Source organism: Spermophilus citellus (assembly GCF_964194105.1).
Source record: "Spermophilus citellus genome assembly, chromosome: 1".
NCBI classification, from domain to species: domain Eukaryota; kingdom Metazoa; phylum Chordata; class Mammalia; order Rodentia; family Sciuridae; genus Spermophilus; species Spermophilus citellus.
This window is the reverse complement of record NC_138182.1, coordinates 176,071,062-176,092,017: the sequence shown is the minus strand read 5'-3', so window position 1 is coordinate 176,092,017 and position 20,956 is coordinate 176,071,062. Positions and strand designations below refer to the sequence as shown.

The following is a 20,956-nucleotide window of genomic DNA, read 5'->3' as shown; positions in this document are numbered from 1 at the left end:
TCAGCTGGGCCCCAGCTGTTCTTGGACACCCTCCATTCCTATTCCTTCAACTAATATTCCAAACAATCTCCGTACTTCTCAAGCCCCTAATCAAACACAGTTCACCCACTAGAGGAACAAAGCCATGCTGTGACTTCTCTAAGAAAGCTGAAATTTAAAGTGCACAGATTAGAGCAGCCACCTACCTTCTCTTGAGCTACAATTACCTGTACCTGCACTGTCTGAGTCTACTTGTTCCTCCAGTTGCAAGATGTAAGGTCTCTCTCCTATTCATGTTGGAGCCCATTTGCTGAAGCTTCTGGGCTTGTTCCATCAGTTATCAGATGTGCTACATCATCTTCTCCCTCTCTGCTGGCTCTTTCTCCTAGTTTATCACACTCTGTCATCTAAAACATAAAACCTTCTATGGACCTCATTGCTCTTGTTACCTTCCTCTCTTTCCTTTATTTCTCACTGGAATGTCTTGACGTTCTAGTCTATACTTGCGGTGTCTGCTTCCTCATTTCCCACTGACGCAATCCATGACAGTCTAACCTGTATGCCTGTCATGCCACTAACATTTCCCTGGCAAAGTTTACTAGTGACTTCTACATCAGTAAGTGCTAAGGGCATTATAGTAGTTCTCTTAATGCTGGTTTTGGTAGCACCAAGACTATTCTCTCTCTCTCTCTCTCTCTCTCTCTCTCTCTCTCTCTCACACACACACACACACACACACACACACACAAACACACGCACACACACACACACTTTCTGTCTTCTTTTCTGGAGTCATTGTTGATTCTATCTGACTTTCTTATTCCAGTAAGATAATAATTTCAATTCCATTTACATTAAATTCAAAAGCTGTTTTTATTATATTATTTTAAATTCAATTCAGAGGGTTTCGTTCTTTAATCTTTAATTTTTTTTTTCATATTCCATCAAGCAGCGCTGAGCTCACAGAACTTGGCTGGCATTCCTGTTCCCCTCAAGTTAAAAAGCACTCCCAGGAATTCTCCTCCCTGTGAGAGGCTGGGTGTGACGACATTAAAACAAAACAAAACAAAACAAAGCACCCGAGTTCCTGTCTTCAAATACCTCGTATCTTCCAGGCACAGCATCGGACCGGACCTTCACATATATAATCTTACTTAATTTGCACTACAGGCTCCTGTTACCCAGATGGGAAACAAACTGAGGCTCAGAGAGGCCATGTGATTTACTATTGTGAAGTCCCACAGATGGTGAAGGGGCAGAGCAGAGCTCTAAACCCCAGTGGTTATCCTGCGTGCCTGGCCATTGCCCAGCCTGGCTCACTAACTCCTGGCTCAGAGTTTCATATGATGAGTAGGGAGTCAGGCATGGAGCCAAGGCAGGGGTGGGATGAGTGTGAATGAAAGGAGGTAGTGTGGAGGTTGACTATCTCTTAAGAGTCTCTTTTCTTTCTTTTTTTAATATTTATTTTTTATTTTTAGGTGGACACAATATCTTTATTTTATTTTTATGTGGTGCTGAGAATCGAACCCAGTGCCTCACGCATGCTAGGCGAGCACGCTACCACTTGAGCCACATCCCCAGCCCCCAAAGAGTCTCTTTTCCTTGTTAGTTTTTTCATGATTCTTTTCCTCTGATTGATTTTTGTGCTGTTTACTCCCCTGCATTTTTGTGGGCTCTACTATTGATCTTCATCCAAACATAGGCTCATTCCTAAGTTCGGTCTTTGGTTTCTTCTTCTCTCCACTGGAAAATCCCATCCATTCTCCATCTACTATAACCTGTAGGTCAACAATTCCCAAATCTGTCTTCCAGCTCTGACCTCCACTCTGATGTCGACTTTTTATAAGAGAATTCATTTCAATACTGCAAATATTCTTTACCTCCTATGTTTTATGGATTAATATAATGGCATCACAACCCACACAGCCCTCCTGGAGGGAGAAAATAAGAGTCATCCTAGCTTCCTCCCTCTACCCATCAAATCCATCACTGGCTCTTACTGTTTTATCTCTCAATATTTCTCAAACTTATTTTCTCCATTTCTCCTATCAAATAATCTCACTTGGATTGCTTCCCAGTCAGCTAAACCCTGCTTCCTGCTTTGTTTGCCAATAAATCTATCTTAAACCCTGCTGCTCCCCGGATTGTCTCTAAAAAGCTCAATCTTGACTGTATCACATCTCTGGTTAATCCCTTTGAGGGCTCCCTATCCCTTATAATAAACCTAAGTTCTGTCTCATTGCATTAAAATATCCTTCTTCTGTGAAATTCCACCCAACCACTGTTCCTGCTGCACGTATTGCCATTCAATTTTATACAATTTAATGTTCAAGTCATATAAACTTTCCATAGTCGCCAGGCCATGACTTCATCACTGTGTCTTTATTTAGGCTCTTTTTTGTTTTGAATGACTTTTTTTTCCCCTGAGGGGGCTTATGCTTCTTCCTCCTAAAAACTTACCCAGATTCATCATTTCCCCTAAGAAGCCTTCACTTTACCCCTATGTTAGACTAGTTCCTTCCTCATTGTTCTCTTAAAAGGGTTTTTCTTACATTATTTTATCATTCTTATTTATCACAACAGATTAAAATTCATATTTAATGTCATATTAAGATACTGTTAAAATTATAGTAACAAATTATCTGGAATGTATAACAAGAAACTCAACAGCAAAAAAATAAATAACCTAATTGAAAAAATGGGCAATTAGGGCTGGGGATATCGTACAGCACTTCCTTGGCATGTGCAAGGCCCTAAGCACAGTGACACCAAAAAAAAAAAAAAAAAAGGAAAAAGGGTGGGTGGTGGGTGATCAGAGATCTAAATACACATTTCTCTTGGGGCTGGGGATGTGGCTCAAGCGGTAGCGCGCCCGCCTGGAATGCGTGCGGCCCGGGTTCGATCCTCCAGCACCACATACCAACAAAGATGTTGTGTCCGCCAATAACTAATAAATAAATAAATATTAAAAAAAATAAATACACATTTCTCAAAAGAAGACACACAAATGGGCAAACAAATATATAAAAAATGTTCAACATGACTAATCATCAGGGAAATGCAAACTAAAACCACAATGAGAAATCATGTTTCTCCAGTAAGAATAGCTATTATCTAAAGACTAGTGATAACAAGGGCTAGTGAATATGCAGGGAAAAGGGAACTCTGGCACACTAATGCAAATTAGTATGGCCATTGTGGAAAACAGCATGGAGTTTCCTTAAAAAATAAAAAATTAGAGCAACCATATGATCCAGCAGTCCCATTATGAGGTATATGTCCAAAGGAAAGAAATCAGTATGTTGACAAGGCATCTGTATGTCTATATTTGAAGCACTATTTGTTACTTCTAGGCATGGACTAGAAATAACCTAAATGTCCATGCATTGATGAATGGATAAAGTGAACGTGGTACATATATACCATGGAATACTATTCAGTCACAGAAAGAATGTGATCCTGTCATTCTTGACAACATGAATATAATGGAGATCATTACATTATGTGAGATAAGTCAGATACAGAAAGACAAATACCACAGGATCTCATTCATATGTGGAACTGAAAAAAGTTGGTCTCATAGAAGTTAAAGTAGATTGGAGGATAGCAATAGCTGGGGAGAGTAGGGGGTTGGGAGGGATGAGGAAAGCCTGATTAATTAGTACTAAGAAAGGAGTAATAAGTTCCTGTGTGCTCTTGCATAGTTGGGTGACTATAGAGAACAATAATGTATTGTATATTTCAGAAAGTTAGAAGAAAGGATTTTGTATGTTTTCTTCATAAATGTTTGAAGAGATAGATATGATTAGATTTAAATATTACACAATGTGTACATATATTGAATTATCTCATGGTACCCTGTTAACATGTACAATTTTTAATTTTTTAAATGAATCAATTTAAAAATAAATTCAGTTAAAAAATTACAGTAAATCTATGTTAATGTTTTGAGGGCAGAGTCTGTGCCTACTACATCCTATTATCCTATCATGTAGCATAATGCTTAATAATTGTAGGTCCTCAAAAATGTGCATTAAATTCAATTATTGATGTAAGAAAAATACTTTAAATAATAAATAATATAATGTATATAAAAAGTGCTAGTACAATCATTAAGTTGAACTGGGCAGCGAATATCCCTTTTTATTTCCCCAATTTCATTTCTGAGACAAAGGACATTTTAACCTTAAATTGTATTCTGCATTCAAGTGCAATAAATGATTCTTCTCAGATATGAAGTATACTAGAGAAGTCTGAAGCTCTACTGACAATAAATTTGATTCCATTTGTATTACAGGCTTAAATTAAGTAACTTGACTAGACAGTTCTACTGTGGCCAGTCCACGAAGCCCTGTGGCCAGGAGGGGCTGTCTGAACCCGACATGAATGCTGATCTACCTTTATAATGTGAAAGAGGACAGTTTAGGTTTGTTCCAGTGGCAGTTCTGCTTTAAAACTAGTATAAATTTACCTAGGGAAAGACTTCAAAAGAAAAAAAAATAAATAAAGAGGCCAAAAACATGTAAGAAAGCAAGGATTCTATTCCTATTTAAGAAGCTTTTCTCAGTTTGTTCAGCCAAATAGAATTCTTTACACAGAGGCTACCTCGGAGCGCTGAGAAGTAGGGCAGTTTCTTCAAAGACTGGTCCTCTTCAGGCTGGAAGAAATCTAACAGCTCTGGCCATTCAGTCCTCTCCTTTTACAGAGGAGGGAACTGAAGACCATAGAGGAGAAAGATTTCCCCAAGTGTCAAAGAGGCAGAAGTGCCAAAGCTGGGAGACGGGCAGAGAGCAAAGCAAGGAGGGGAATGCCCAGGGGACCCCAAGCCCTCCCCTTCACTCTCCCTGCTCAGCCCTGAAGCCCACCACTCCAGCCTCCAGCAAACCCTAAGCAGGCATCCAAAACAAGAATTCCAACTTACAAGTATACTATCCTTGTTCTTCCCTCTGCTTGGAATAACTTTTTCCCTTTAATTTGTGGCTGAATTCTTTATTAGCCTTCAAGCTCACTTCAAACATCACCTCTCATCTGCTTATCCCAAGAAAAACTGATGGTCTACAGTTTTTGATACCAAGTGGAATTTGATACCAAGTGGAATTCCTATCACATGGTATTAGTAATGTATGCATCCCACTCCCTATCCCCAAACTGGGAACTCCTAAAGGGCATCATACACGGGTAACTTGGCCTCAGATTCCCAGCGTGGAGTAAGTGCCAGGTAAGTTCTTGTTGAATTACAGTGGTTAGAAGAGTGGAGACTGTTAAAAATCAGATTTCAGGTAAAATGGCTGTGTAATGGCTGTGCTAATGAATCTATCATGACCAGAAGTCAAGAACAGGAAAATACACTTGCCTTGAATACGCTCAGGGATTTACCAGGGAGTAGACCAATCTGCTTCCAGATGTTACCTATTAGTGGCACTTAGGCAGTAATGGAAAAGCTTAATGCTAATAATTGGTAATTACCATATGGGAAAGTCAAGAGTAATGCCTTGCATACAGTGGAAAAGGCCCACCTGGTGTAAAACTATAACATGGGAAGGAAAACTGAAAATAAAAAAAAAAGTAAACCCTATACAAATTCCCATTACATGTAATGAAGTAGAAAATGGCATAAGGAAAATGTGACAGCTTAACCTCCACTGTAGAAATTCACAGATTTTTTTTCAAAAATTGTTTTCCATAATAGGTATGGTATACTTTTCAAAAAAAAAAAGAAGTTATCATTACAGTTGCATCTTCAAAATAGTTTTTTAATGCTTATCATGTGTCAGCACCTATCTGGGTATATTATAAACACTGAAAAAATATTTGGGAACAGAATAGTAACTACAAATGTTTACTGCTCTCATAACACAGTTAACAAAGTAATAAATCTAGATTTGAAAGTGTGAAACTGGCTTGTAAGTATGGACAGAAGCTGTCTTAATATTTTATAGTCACATCTTGTTTTTGATCACACATGAGCTCATGCACAGAGTGATTTAAAGGTATTTAAACTATTCTTATCCACCTCATCACCAAATTTTGACTTTAAACAACTTCAGGCTGTTTCTAAAACCCGAATTCACTCTGAAAAGAAAAATATTTGCCAACCTTATGACTAGTCAAGGAGCCAGATCCAGGCTTTGAAAGCAGCTCTGCGAGAAGAATTTCAAAAAGATTTTGTGCAACTGCAGCATTGTTGAAAAAGTTCTTGGGTTCCTTAGGTGACTATTCTTAGACAACATTCACATGCTTCTTCAATTAGTCATGTTACTTTATAGAGACACGCTGTGCTTGTGCAACAAAGAACTCAAAACTATGGTTTTTAAAAGTTGGAATTTGTGAATGACCCCTGTGCAAATCACAATGTCAAGCTGCATCTGAGAAATTTGCTTTCTACTGTCAGATTTGAGTACAATACAAGTACCCAAAGAGGTACTGGTGTTTGAAAATACAGCAAAAAGTACCACTGCTCAATTATAGCTAATCTTGTCTTGTACAGAGCATGAGAAATCCTTCCAATGGTAGACCCATAGAATGGAAATGAGTCTTAGTTTTATATTTGAGAAAACAGACCTATAAAAACGTAAGAGATATACTCAGTGATGCACAGACGTTTAGTGGGAGTTACTTTGCCTTCTGCATCTTTGCTTTTCCTAAATTTAGGGAGCTTGTATTATTAATGATTTTAGCAAGCTGGTTCAGATTAGGCTGCCCGCTTTTGAAATTTGGCTTCAACATTTTTTAATACCTATGATCTTGGGCAAGTCTCTGTGTCTCTGTTGTACATAAAATGTGATGAAACAGTATGTACCTCAGTATATATACAGATGTCAAAGCATGGTAAACAGTGTCTAAAACAGCACTGATATGTTTAAGCTCTGATATATTTTGAAAGAAGATTAAATCTCAAAATAATATATGCCTTTCCTCTATTCCACTTTCCTTATGAGCAAAGGCTTTATCTTCTTCATCCTGGATGTCCAAGATGTTCTGTATGGCTCCCAATGTGCCAAACTACTTAGTACATGTCAGCTGAGCACAAGAACAAATCTCTCCAGTCATTAGCGATTGTCAAACACTGCCTACCTTTCTCCTAGCTCCTATGCCTTTTGTAATTCTCTCATCTCATAGGTCCTGATGAAAGGTCTGCTATTTTTTAATGTTAGAATTTCAGAAAAGGTGCTGTGCTTGCTTCTTTGTGACATATAGCACTATAGACTAGGGGTTTCAAAAAAAATGGTTAGGGTCACGAAATAAGTTTTTCAGATAATAATATTTAACAGTAAAGGACACAAAAACTGACATGTCTCTGAGGTTCTTCCCAGGTTTTAACTCACTGCAGAAGATGGAAGACATAATTTGAAAAATCTAGAAAGATAACAAATATGGGTATGATCATACACCTGACTTTTATAGATTTCAAGAAAACACCAACATACATATACAGATCAATAGCAGATCAATATCTCCAGCTGGAGGAAGAGGCATGTCCACACCCAGCTCATTGTCTGAGATGTCATTGCTAAGGTATGGAATGGTGTAGAGAGAAGCGAATCTTCCAGGATGGAAGAAGATGGTTAATGCAAGTAAGCATTTTAAAAATTTCTCTTTTCAATATAACCTCAGTATTATTTATTGCTATCTTTTCTAATTCTCTTCTTTCTAATACTTTATAGTGACAATAAACTAGTTTATGGTTTACTATATTATTCTTTATTGTTATTTTTGAATGTACTCCCACATGTACATGTGTAGACTGTAAAACAGAATGCCATGTTATGCCAGCAACTCCCTCCCTCATATACTTCAGTGGCAGAGTCTCCTGTCACTTTCTCTTGTGCTTGGTTTCATCTCTTACTGTTTTGTTCATACATTACAGGCAATGCCACTGCCTACATACCAGACAGGCTAGGTGTGCAGTTGACTACAGCATCTGGGTTTGTGAAGGCACTCGATCACATTCACATCACGACAAAGTCACCTCATGACACCTTTCTCAGAATGTATTCCTGTCATTAAGCCATGTATGAATGTATGTACATTGGAACATGGCTATCTTAAGGAAAAAACAAAACAAAACAAATTTAAAAAAACTTGATTTGGGGGGTTTTGTTTTTGTTTTTGTAGTTGTAGATGGACAGCATGCCTCTATTGTATCTGTTTATTTTTATGTGGTGCTAAGGATCAAACCCAGTGCTTTACACGTGCTAGACAAGCACCCTGCCACTGAGGTACAGCCCTAGTCCTCATGTTGTTTTTAAATGACAATAGCATTAAGAAGAAAAACAGAACCTTGGGAGATAGTTAGCTATCTTTGACATGAGAAGTTACAAGATGGGAGGCAGGAGAATGGCCTTTATTTTTCATTTTGTTTGTATTTATATTGTTTTAGATTTCAGAACTTATAATATACATATGACTTTTAAAATGTCAACACCAACATGAAGGTTATAATCCAAGTCTGTCATTAAAAAAGTAATAAATTTATATGCAAAATATTAAAAGGTTGTAAAAAAAAAAAAAGAAAAGCACCCAAATATCATGGCCTGAGTTCCCTTGACATTGTGATTTGGAGAGTGTTTTAAATCTTTTTTTTAATATGTGTGTGTATATGTGTGTGTGTGTTACTAGGGATTGGTCCCAGGGGCCCTCTATCACTGAGCAATATCCCAGCCATTTTTAAATTTATTTTGAGACAGGATCTTGCTAAGTTAACCAGACTGGGCTTGAACTTGTGATCTTCTGCCTTAGCCTCCTGAGTCACTAGGATTACGGGCATGTGTCACCTCACCTGGCAAGTTTTTAAAACCTTGAGTGTAAATATCATTTGGCCAACATTCAACAGATATTCATTATATAATAAAGTATATGGCCTGCCTTTTAGGTTCTTATAATCTTGTTTCTGTGCTAATGTGAATGTCCTTTCTCTTAAACCTACAACATATATATATATATATATATATATATATGCATTGCCAGTGGAAATATGAAATGCTGCAATTACTTGAGAAAACCAGCTCCTCAAAAAGTTAAATACAGAATACCATATGACATAGCAATTCCACTTATAGGCACATCTTCAAGAGAAATGACAGTGCATGTGTGCACCAAAATTTGCATGCACGAGTTCACAGAAGCATTATTCTTAACAGCTAAAAAGTGAAAACAACCTAAATGCTCCACAGGTAAACATATAAGACATGATATACCCATAAGATTGAATCCTATTCAGCAATAAAAAGGAATGAACTACTGGGACATGTAGTTCTGGAGGAACCTCAATCTTATGATAGGAAGTGCAAGAAAGCAGACGCAGGAGACCACATATTGTGTGATTTCATTTACAGGTGGTCGTCAACTTGTGATCCACTTATGATCTTTCCACCTTATGAAGGTGCAAAAGCAATACAGATTCAATAGAAATCATACTTTACTTCTTGAATTTTGATCTTTTCCCAGGCTAGTGATCTGTGGTATGATGTCCTCTCCTGATGCTGGACAGCAGCAGTGAGCCACAGCTCTCAGGCAGTCATGTGAGTAGGACCTCTACTGCACACCATGTTGCTAAGCTGTGATGCCTTATAGGTTAGGTGTATTCCATGCATTTTCAACTTACTGTATTTTCAACTTAGGTTAGTTTATTGGGACAGAACCCGAAGGGCATCTGTACACAAAATGCCGAGAAAGGTAGGTTTAAGGGACAGAAAGAAGAGTGCCCCAAGGCTGAGGTTGGGACTGGGAATAGAGATTAAGTATGAATGTATCTGAGGAATTCAGGGGAAGGATGAAAATGCTCTAAATAAGGTGATGGTGTTGGTGCACCACTTAGTGTGCCATTAGTAAATGTCATTGAATTGTATACTAGGAATGGGTTGCTATGGTTTGGATCTGAGATATCTCCCAGTGGCCATATGTCGAAGGCTTGGTGCCCAGTTGGTGATACTACTGGGAGATTGTGGAGACTTTAGGATGTAGGACCCAGTTGAAGGAAGTAAGACAGCAGAGGCGCACTTTTAAAGAGTTTATTCATCCCTTAAACCTTCTTTCTCTGCTTCCTGACCATAAGGTGAGCACTCTGCTTTGCCACATCTCTCTGCCATGGTGTGCTGCCTCACCATAATGATGCAGCCAAGTGACCATGGATTGAAACTTATAAAATTGTGAGCCAAAATAATTCTTTCCTCCTTTACATTGTTTTTCTCATGTATTTTGTTACAATAATACAAAGCTAACTTAATACATGGGTGAGTTTTATGACATATAAAACATACTCAATTAATCTGTTAAAAATAACATGCATCTTGGGACATCACGTACCATTACATTTATAGGGACCTCTGAGATATGTGGAGTGATGTGTCAGTGACAGCATGGAAAGCAATCTACCTTGGGGAGTGCAGTTAAAGTTGGTCCAGCTTCTCTTCTAAGGGCAAATCATCAAACCCATGTTCCTGGAGGACAAAAAAGAACTTACTCATGTGGCTAAGGAGGTGTCTCTCTCCAGGACCTTTGTCTCCATGTATTTGAAAATATGTGAAGTGCCTAAAGCTGAGCATTTAAAGAAAGAGGAAGGTATTGAAGACAGTTCTGTTGGAATTTAGCAAATAGAAAAAACTCAGTATTTAAAGCTGAGAATCCATGAGAACAAAGCTCAGGGCCAGAAAGCAGGATGTGAAAATTAATGGATCATGGATAAAAGATTTAGACAACAGATATGATAATCCCAAATAAGTGAATAATATCTAAATAAGCCAGGAGGCCACAAAACAGTTATGGCATAAGAACTTTTTTGCATAGAGTAGAAAACAGAATGCGACATCAGACTTTTGGGACTATCTGAGTGCTATCATAAGACTCCTCAAAACTACATAGTAGGTGTTGTTGTAGACTACTGTAAGAGTTTAAGTCTCCTGAATTTTAACAATTTAGCACAATTACATTTTATATCATCCTTCTATCCCCACCCCATAGCATGTCCCAGACCTTGAACAATTAAGGACTAACATAGCTTCAGTCTGGGCAAAAAGCATTTCTTACATTTCCCACTCAAACTTCAAACTGCACTGGGCATGGTGGTACACTCCTAGCAATATGGGAGGCTGAGACAGGAGAATCACAAACTGGAAGTCAGCTTCTTGACAACTATTTTAAGACTCTGCCTCAAAATTCAAATAAATAAATAAATAAATAAATAAATAAATGGGCTGGCGATGTAGCTTGGCCCTTGTGTTAAATCCCCAGCACCTAAATAAATAAATAAATAAACTTGAAATTGAGCCTATATGAAACAGAAGATGAAACTGAGACTCGAGGTGCTCAGTCATTTGCCGTGGTCACATTTCTGGCAGATAAAAAAAGCCAGATTCAAACTTTTGTTTCCTAAAGCCACTTTCTTAGCCACTTTATGTGCAGCCTTGATAAATCAGCAATTTTCTGTGATATTAATCTGGCCATAAAGCTGATCTAGTTCATATTTCTTTTCAAAAACTTTCAAACCAGAACATATACTATTGTTCTCTATTTTTCAAATACTTCCATTAATTGTTGTGCTTTAATACACTTTTTATATTTTCTAATATGATATACATAAATTTTTCTTCCTACCTCGAAATTTATATTAGAAATTGAACTGGCTCTGTTTGATTTGATGACTTGGAAATAAATAAATATATACATATATCTTCAGTATTTATATATATATATATATATACACACACATGCCTAGAAAGATAAAAATATAATGAGATTCTTTTGCTAAATAGGAACTCTCAGTGTTCAGAGTTGAACAAGCACTAGAGAAATCAAATTATACCCAATAAGTATTTGCCTTTGCTTCTCTTGCTTGCAATAGAAGATCAATTCCTAACCCTTCATTGTGATTGTCAAGTACCCCTAATATGCCATGCACAAAGACAGTATGGTTTACATGATGCTTCCTTTCATGATAGGCTGTTTATTTTTACTTGAATTCAATATTTAAAGCAAAAATATATATCTAAAATAATTCATACTAGAGAGCTGTCATTTATTGATAACCCACACCCCCACCTCTGTACTGGCAGTTGAAACCTATGGCCTCCAATGGTAGATAAGTGCTTTACCACTCTGCTACATTCCCAGCTTCCTGCCTCAGCCTCCCTAGTAGCTAGGATTACAGGTGTGTAGTAATACCACACCTAACTGAGAGCTTCCTTTTAAGGTAAACATTTATGTTGCATACATCTGTCCTCTTCTTATATATGGAGATGAAAAAATTTCTAGAACTCTTATGTACTAAATTATTAAAATTTAAATATGAAAAATTCAAATTGTGGGCTGGGGCTATAGCTCAGTGGCAGAGTGCTTGCCTAGCACATGTGAGGCACTGGGTTTGACCCTTAGCATCACGTAAAAATAAAAATAAAATTATAGCATGTTTTCCACCTACAACTATAAAAAAAACTGTTAAATTCAAATTGCATTTAAAGTGTATATTATATGTGATATAATTTATTATCTGGAATATGAATCAAGGTAAGTTTTGCTGAGAAATACATCAGCATTAGGTTTAGCTCTTTGTTGAAATTCACTAAAAGCAACTTGTTCATTACAAAATCTGGCCCCTAAGAAACTAAGAAATAAAACTATGTTTTATAAAATGTATGTTAAAAAAAGTTAGGCCACGCTAGAACTGTCTTTGTAATAGTACTTACAATTCAGAATAAGAAAGTAGGTGAAACTGGATCTCAAAAGGAGATATACAGCCAAATTACCTATTCTTTGTCAGAAAAGGAGTACAGTGTTATTTTCAAAGCAAATACGCAGTTTGGTGATGAGTGAATCAACAGCTTCACCTAGCTACAGCTCTCTGGAAAGTAAATGTATCTAAAAATAACTGATAGAAACTTTAAGGAAATGGTAAAATGTAGAATTTGCCCTGACATAGTCCAGATGAATGGCAGCTATATTATATATTTTAATTAATGGGTCAGGGGTCTCAACCGCCTTAGTTCACTAACAGATGGTTTATGAAAGTGACTACTTGTTTGCCTTCTGAGAAATTCAGTAAGGAGAAAATGCAATCAGAGTTTGTGATCTATTTAGGAAAAGACACTCAATGTAATCTGGTGGTTAACATGTGAGTTAATATATGTTAACAACTTAAACAGTACTTTGTATAAACTAACCCTTCAGTAAGCATTAATTGTTAAATAGCAGTAGCAAAATTCCATAGGACTGACCCTGTAGGTACAACATGAGCACTGATAAGGAAGAGATGTTTGTGGCCAGTGACAAGAGAAGGCTTTAAGTGAAGAGGAACTGATTTCTAGTATTGTAAGAGACAGAGAGGGAACTGCTTGAGCGAAGGAATAGAGGTGGGGAGAAGAAAGACAGATGGGGATTCATTCAGTCCTACAGTAGGCATGTATTTTGTTCAATTTGCATAGTGTCTCTTTTTTGTTTTATAAGAAATATATACTTTATTTAATTATTTTTAATTTATATGTTTAATTGATTGATCAAAATTGTGTACATTTATGGGAAACAGTGCAATGTTTTGATATATGTATAAAATATGAAAGGATTAAGCCAAGCTAATATCTGGCATCTCACTTACCTATGATTTTTATAAGACATTTGAAATTTACTCTTAAGTTGTTTAAAAATATACATAGTTACTGACTAGATACAGTCACCCTGCTGTGCAACAGACCTCAAAATATTGAACCCTTTGTATCCTTTGATGAACAACTCCACATCATCCCTAGCCTGTGGCAAACACCATTCCACTCAACTTCAAGGAAATCAACATTTCTACATTTCACATATAAATGAGATCACATTCTGTTTGTCAATCTGTGCCTGGCTTATTCTACTTAACATAATGTCCTGCAGATATATCTGTGTGGCAAATGAGAGATTTCTTTCTTTTTAAAGGATACACTATTTATATGCTGCTTTTTCTTTATCCATTCATCCATTGATATGTGAAGGCTGATTCCACACATTGACTACTATGAATAATGCTACAGAGAATATGGGAGTACTGCATAATACCTCTTTAAGTAGAGGACTGCTTATGTGGTTGTCTATAAAAGATGTACATGCTGACCAGTATTAGGAGATGAGGTAAAAAAGAGTCTTATGAGTGCCCAAATCATTAAAGAAAGATCTTAAAATCTTAGCAGAGGAGGCTGTGTTTCAGAGTAGGCCATGGAAAGTGACTCTAGATTCTAGATTCTGGAGCTAAGGAATGGGAATAAGTTACTGTGCAGTGGTTACAAGTTGGCTCTTGAATGAGTTTCAGTGTTCTTATCTGCAAAATAGAGATAAAAATAGTGCCTATCTCATTCCATGTGCAAATGCATGTAAAGTGTTGAGCATACTCCCTGCACATAGCAAGCATTCTCAATAAATGGTGGCGATCATTACCTACCTACGAGACTTGGTTCTAGGTCAGAAGCCTAGGTGGGTACAGTGACAGACACAGGGAAATGGGGAAGAGTGAGCCACTCAAATTCTCCTAGAAGAATGTCCATGAGAACCCCTGGGCTTCAATAAGACTTTGAGCTCAGTAGTAATTAATCTAAATATAAAGTCTAAAACAGAAAAGCTAGACAGGATTTCTAAGCATAAATATTTGGCAGCCTAGAATGATTTCAATACAGAATCACCACACTAATGCATAATTGTGATAATGATATTCTTTCTTAAAATTACTCTTATTCTGACACCAGAACAAGAGTTTAAGAACTCAGAAGATAACAGTAGCTAAAATCTTAGATCAAATCAGAGATGACTTTAGTAAACACAGATACCATTTTGTAGGGAAAAACAAACTTCCAAAAGCAATAGAGTTTGCCAAAGACTGACAAATAGGTAAAAATCTTTACTATAGAGAAGATTCAATTATAGGCCTTGTCTGTGTTTAATGTGGCAATGGCCACCTATGTATGTCCCTTGAAGTACAGTACCATATATCTGTGCCTCCCTGCTCTTGTAGTTCCAGAAGGGAAGATCCCAAATCACAGTTATTTTTGTATTGTCCACTACTGTTCAACAAGCAGGTTCTGTGGTATTTATTAAGCTGAGATGAATTTGTGAAATTCAGTTCTAAGTGTAGGGCTGTGTGGGGATCTTAAGCTTCAATGTGGTTTAGGCTTATTTTCTACAAAATTATTTTCCCACCATCTGAGTTTCAAAATAAGAAAAACTTTCTATAGTCTATGGTGGACTTTTTAATCAATCAAAATCATCTCTTCACTGAGTATCTGACAACTGGGAACATGAAGATTTCAATACTTGGAAACCCTTGGGTACATTTAAATCATTCTGCTTTGTGTAACTGGAGTTAAAGGCTTCCTTGGACAAGTCCTGGGCTAGGAGTTTCAAGGCCTGGATTCCAGCCTTTCTTCTGGAAAGTCTGGATCTAAAAGGGGGTTGGAGGGATAATGATAGAGATAAAGATAGAGATAGAGATAGAGACAGAGACAGAGAAAGAGAGAGAGAGAGAGAGAGAACCACAAAAAGAGTTCATGACACAACACTGTCCATATAAAAGTTCCAGAAAATTTTTTTCCATCTACATTTTTTCATTCTAGCATCAATAAAATGCTCATCACCTCTAACATCTATACCATGGTGAAAGGACTTTGCCTCTTCTTCAGATAAATAAAATATACACAAGAATGATGGAATGCAAAGTAAATAGATGTAACTTGACAGTTCGTATTTTCCCTTGTATAGGAAATATTATAAAGTTAGAATTTTATATTGAGTGAGTAAACAACATTTTCAGGGGGTTTCACTTGTAGCAATTTTCTCTTTATCATGCAGAATAGGAATGTCAGATTACATTGACAATCCTGAGAAGACAAAGGATAGGGCAGCCAAAGGAGGCAGAGACCCTGGACACAATATGACAATAGCCTTGAAATGACACATCAAAGCTGTCAGTGATGCTCTTCTTCTGAAACTTCAGCTTAAACTTCAGCTGGTACACATTTAGAATCTGCACTTATAGGCACAAGTCTTTATGTGGAATAAGGCTGTGATTTTTTTGAAAAAAAAAGACTCAATGATAAAATGATGGGGATTGAGTCTTCATTATTAATAAAAAGTTATCGCTTCTCGGCCTTTTGGCTAAGATCAAGTGTGTATTAATAAAAAGTTATCATCTTTTCATTCTAGCATCAATAAAACATTTTAGTACCCCAACAACTTGACATCATAAAATAAAATTGGGTGATATTGATTTAGATATTGATTTTACTCTCACTTAAAGTTATGGTGATATAATAAATAAGCAAATGCTGAAATATCATTTTCCTTTTAAAAATAAGAATGGGAAAAATGATCATTTAAAAACCACACTTCTTCATTTAAAAAGCTATTCAAAGGAATACAGGGAAGAAAAATTAGTTTTGTTACAGGAAATTAATCCTGTGATTAAAATATTTGAACTTTTAGTTTCTTAAGTCAGAGTTTATAGGTCAAATAATGTGCAAATCGTGCTATTGTGCACATACAAGTTTTAAGAAGAGAGTCAAAATCCAAGTGTTTTTATTGCATATTCATTGTGCTTCCCCACCTCACCCTTACACTCTCTGTACAAAAAAGTTTGGATTAAGTAATCAATCAAAGGCAGGTAGTCTCTGAGGGGAAACAGCGAAGGAGATGGGGCAAAGACACCCACAAGCTCTGAATCACATAAACCACACATCATTGTGAAGGTAGTGGTCATATGACATCCAACATATGACAACTGGATCTCCCCAGATGTCACTAAGAAGTAGGACAACTGAAATGAATGTTAGTGCAGTTTCTTGACATGCCTTGAGGATTTCAAAGTTTTCTCAGACATCCCTTGAGAAGTAAAAAACACCAATTATGCTTTCGGATCAAATATTCACATCCCCACCGACTCAGAGCTACATCGCATATGTAAAAGACAGAGGGGGGAGGAGACGGAGAGATCGGGCGCCACGGAAAGAGAGATAATGCTGTAACTATGAGGTCTAGGGTCCTTTCTTTGGGGCCAGGAGATCTGTTGGGGCTGCAGCGAGCGGTCTACCGCCTCGGATGTGTCCCACCGGAGACTACTACTTACTGGGCTGAACCAACTTTGCTCTCTCTCTTGGCGAGCACTTTCGCAGGCTTTGTGTCTTCCACATCTTGCTGTAGTTCAGTCATCAGGGCCGGGTCCACAGGGCACCTTCAGACTCGGCGCGGCGTGTCGGCGCGGTTCCTTCCCGCAGGCTCCGGGGCGCAGGCCAGCGAGCCGTGCCGCGCCCTCCCCGCGCCCTCCGCCGCGCGGCGCAGCGCATCCAGGCCCCCGAGCTCCGGGGGCCGCCAACCTGGCCACGTTCGAGCCGGCGCGATTGGTCCCACCCACTGTGGGAGAGCCGGAGGGAGGGAAGGGGAGGGTCCAAGCCAAGTGACAGCCTCTTTCCCCAACCCAGGAGGCCGCCGAGGAGAAAAAGGAAACCTGTTGAACTAGTCTTTCTGGGAGACGAAGCTAATTGGCCAAGCAGGTGATACATTTGCCTAAGAAGGCACAATACATTTAGCCTCCTGATAAATTGGGCTTTTTTTTTTTCTACCTTGTCGTAACAGGGAAGTTTTAAAGAACGGCAGCGGGATCTAGATTCAGGAAATGGATGCGACGGAATGGGACTTTCTCGCACACCAAAGCACTGTGTGGGCTGGCCTATGCCCGGCCTAAATTAATCAGACAGGATGTTGCCTCATTGAGGACTGCCTCTTCGTGCTTAAACAAAAGGTCCTCTCAATTTTTTATGTGGGAATAACTAAGGTGATAAGAAGTAGTTTGTCTTTAATGGTTGCCTGGTTAACCCTGTGGTAGGCGGGAAGCAATCATCAAAATCTCATTAGCATCTTATTAACCATGCACCCAGCCAATACAATAAATGCCTCTTCTTCCTATCTTTGGTGGGTTTTGACAGGCTGGTCCTTATCTGAGGTTTTGCATTTAAACAACCCCTTCGCTCAACAAATTCTTGAGGCTTGGTATTCCAAGCATAGTTCTAAACATTGACATTATAATCAGTAACATTTTTTGTTGGTGGTTTTCCAATTTGCTAGAGAGTAGTTGATAATAAGAATTACTAATATAAAACCTATTGTTGGAAATCTAACTTCAAAACAATTAAAAGTAGAAATAGTTGCAAACACCACCTGGGAAGAAGTTAAGAAATCTGTGTTCTCAGGTTGCACGTCCTTCATCTTTCTTTTAAAATTAACTTTAGATTTAGGAATATTACAAGGAATTTTAGTATTCACATTTGCATGTGATGTGTGTGTGTGCCCGTGTAAGACACTCACATTTCCAAATAAGCTCAAACGTTTTGGAGATGCAAGTCCCTTCCAAGGTTTTGTTACATTCTTTCCATCAACCTGCTTACATTGTTAGACTGGGAGAACAGAAGCATCTTTTTGTAGTCAACTTGCTCCAAAATTGGTTCTTGTGACACTTGAAAAACAAACGAATAGTTTGCACATATTCCTTTAGAGTTGGTCTAGTCTGGTCTCTTCTTTCTAAAAAGGACACAGCCCCCCAACACACACTGGGGAGCCATGCTGGGTAGGGAATGCTCTGGGTGACCTGGAAGCTGGAGGCTGTCTCTTTGGTGTGCATTGTTATGTCTTCCTGAGGCCTTTGGGATCCTTCTCCAGTTCCCCACCCTATTCAGGGTGGGAGTGGTCTGGGAACTTAGAAGAAGTTGTCAAACCCCCAACTTCTGGGTAGTGACTCTTCAAATCTCAGGTGCCTTCCAAGCACTACTGATCTCAGATCTGACTCTGACTTTTTTCCTCAAATTAATTTAAAATGAATTGTGGTAAAATATACCTAACATAATATTTATCATGTTAATCATTGGTAAGTATATGATTCAATGACACTAAATACATTTGCAATGTTGTGAAATCATCACCACTACCTATATTAAAAAAAAAAATTCATTCCCAGCATAAAATCTCATTAAGTGGTAATTTCCATTAAACTCATTAAGAAATAAATCTCTCTTCAGCTCCCTCCTCCCATCCCCTAGTCATCTCTATTCTACTTTCTGTCTCTATGAAAGTGCCTCATATTAAATGGAATCATATGATAATTTCCCTTCTGTGTCTGATTTACTTCACTCAGCATATTTTCAGTGTCCCTCCTTATGGCATGTCAAAATTTAATTCTACTGGTTGGCTGAATAGTATTTCATTATTACATGCATATAACATTTATCTCATTTTCTTTATCCATTCATCTGTTGATGGGCATTTGGGTTATTTCTACCTTTTGCCTATTGAGAACAATGCTGCTATGAACATTGGTGTTCAAGTATCTGTCCAAGTCCCTGCTTTCTGTTCTTCTGGATACATATCTAGAAGTAGACTTCCTGGGACATGTGATATTCTATGCTTAACCTTTTGGAAAACTGCAGTCAGGCCTCTTTTGTTGCATGGGTAAGAGAAAGTGTTCAGAGTGGCTCTAGCACAGGCTTATAGCTCAATTAAAAAGGACACAGATACTTTGAAACTCATTCTTCAGTGTATGGGATGAGGACTTCCAATGGTGTGGTCTTAAGTGAGAAAGAACAGGAGAGGTTATGGGAGTGGAAGGAAGTTGGGTCTGAAGCAAATAAGTTACATTATTTTACTCAGTGACATTTGCTGACTTTTAAAAGACATTGCCAAACAGCTGCCTCCTTTGTTTATTCTTGTAGCTATTAAACCATAAAATGGAATACAGTATTTAAAAGGCAGCAGCAATCAAACAAGAGGGGAAATTTCAATGTGGTATAACAAAATAGAGACAGAAGATTATGCCTAAAATAAATTTTAGGAAGATCTTTTATTTTTACTTTTATTTCTACAAGCCTCTGGGAATCTAAATTCTCGTTTATAATATTGAAGAAAAGTTGTAGCTGATCCTTTTTACAGTTGTTGAAACAGGTTTGGTAGAAGATACCTAACCTGTCACCTTTATGGAGATGGGAACTTCTGTTCAATCAGCTTAGAATATTGGAAAACATTGGTCTTTTTAAAAAACAAATCATATATATTGTACATTCATTTGTAGTCTCAGGGTCAGAGTTCAAATAATGAGTTTGGAAATTTGAGTGAAGATTTGGTTATGATATATGGACAAATTATTACCTAATTTATAATACATGGCAGAGGTGTATATTTATTAGCCAATATAAGTATGTGTAAATTATCTTCACATTCTTGTAATTTATGCAGATTGTCTGATGGCATTTTCCATTGTTGAAAGATGTTGACGACTTTATTAAGATGAAACCTGGATGCTCTGTAATAATTTAACTATGCATACTATTTCATAATCAAAGAACTTCAGAAACATTTATCAGATCATTCCTATTTTCAATTAAGGTCAATTATCCAAAAGAGATAAAGGGAAAAAAAGTGAGAATAAAGAAGAGAGCTATACAATGACATTGGAGAACTGAATTCTTTTTTAAAAAAGTTATAAGAATGAAGATTGAGAAGCATTACCTGAAGGGATACTATTGTTGAATGTTTTATATTAAACACAAAGAAAAGCTTCCTAATGAATATAAGCATTGGACATTGGAATGGGAATATATAACAAGCTGTGAATTCTTCTACAATGAAGGCCTTTGACAATAAAAGTTTTCAAAAATTGAAAGAGTGCCAGACATGGTGGCCCACAACTGTAATCCCAGTAGCTCAGGAGGCTATGGCAGGAGAGTTGTGGGTTTGAAGCCAATCTCAGCAACTTAGTGAGGCCCTAAGTAACTTAGCAAGACCCTGTCTCTAAATAAAAATATAAATAAGGGCTGGGAATGTGACTCTGCGGTTAAGCACTGCTGGGTTCAATCTCTGGTATTAAAAAAAAATAAATCAAAAGAGTGATTTTAACCTACTACTTCCCAAGCCAAGTTATATATATTGGGAAATTTGAAATACTATTTCTCTCCCTAGAGATGAAGCAAGAACTAAGCTTAGC

General features: G+C 37.5%; 1 protein-coding gene across 2 annotated transcripts in view; it reads right to left on the bottom strand.

Annotated features, from left to right (window-relative positions):
• The window catches only part of GRAMD2B (GRAM domain containing 2B), a 74,479-nt gene extending 57,147 nt beyond the window's left edge, over positions 1–17,332 (bottom strand). For both annotated transcript variants that reach the window (XM_081307791.1, XM_081307790.1), the window contains exon 1: positions 17,057–17,332. In XM_081307791.1, the coding sequence (XP_081163917.1) occupies positions 17,057–17,120 (64 nt within the window). In that variant the 5' untranslated portion in view covers positions 17,121–17,332. The remainder of the gene's footprint in view (positions 1–17,056) is intronic.
• Between the last annotated feature and the right edge of the window lie 3,624 nt (positions 17,333–20,956).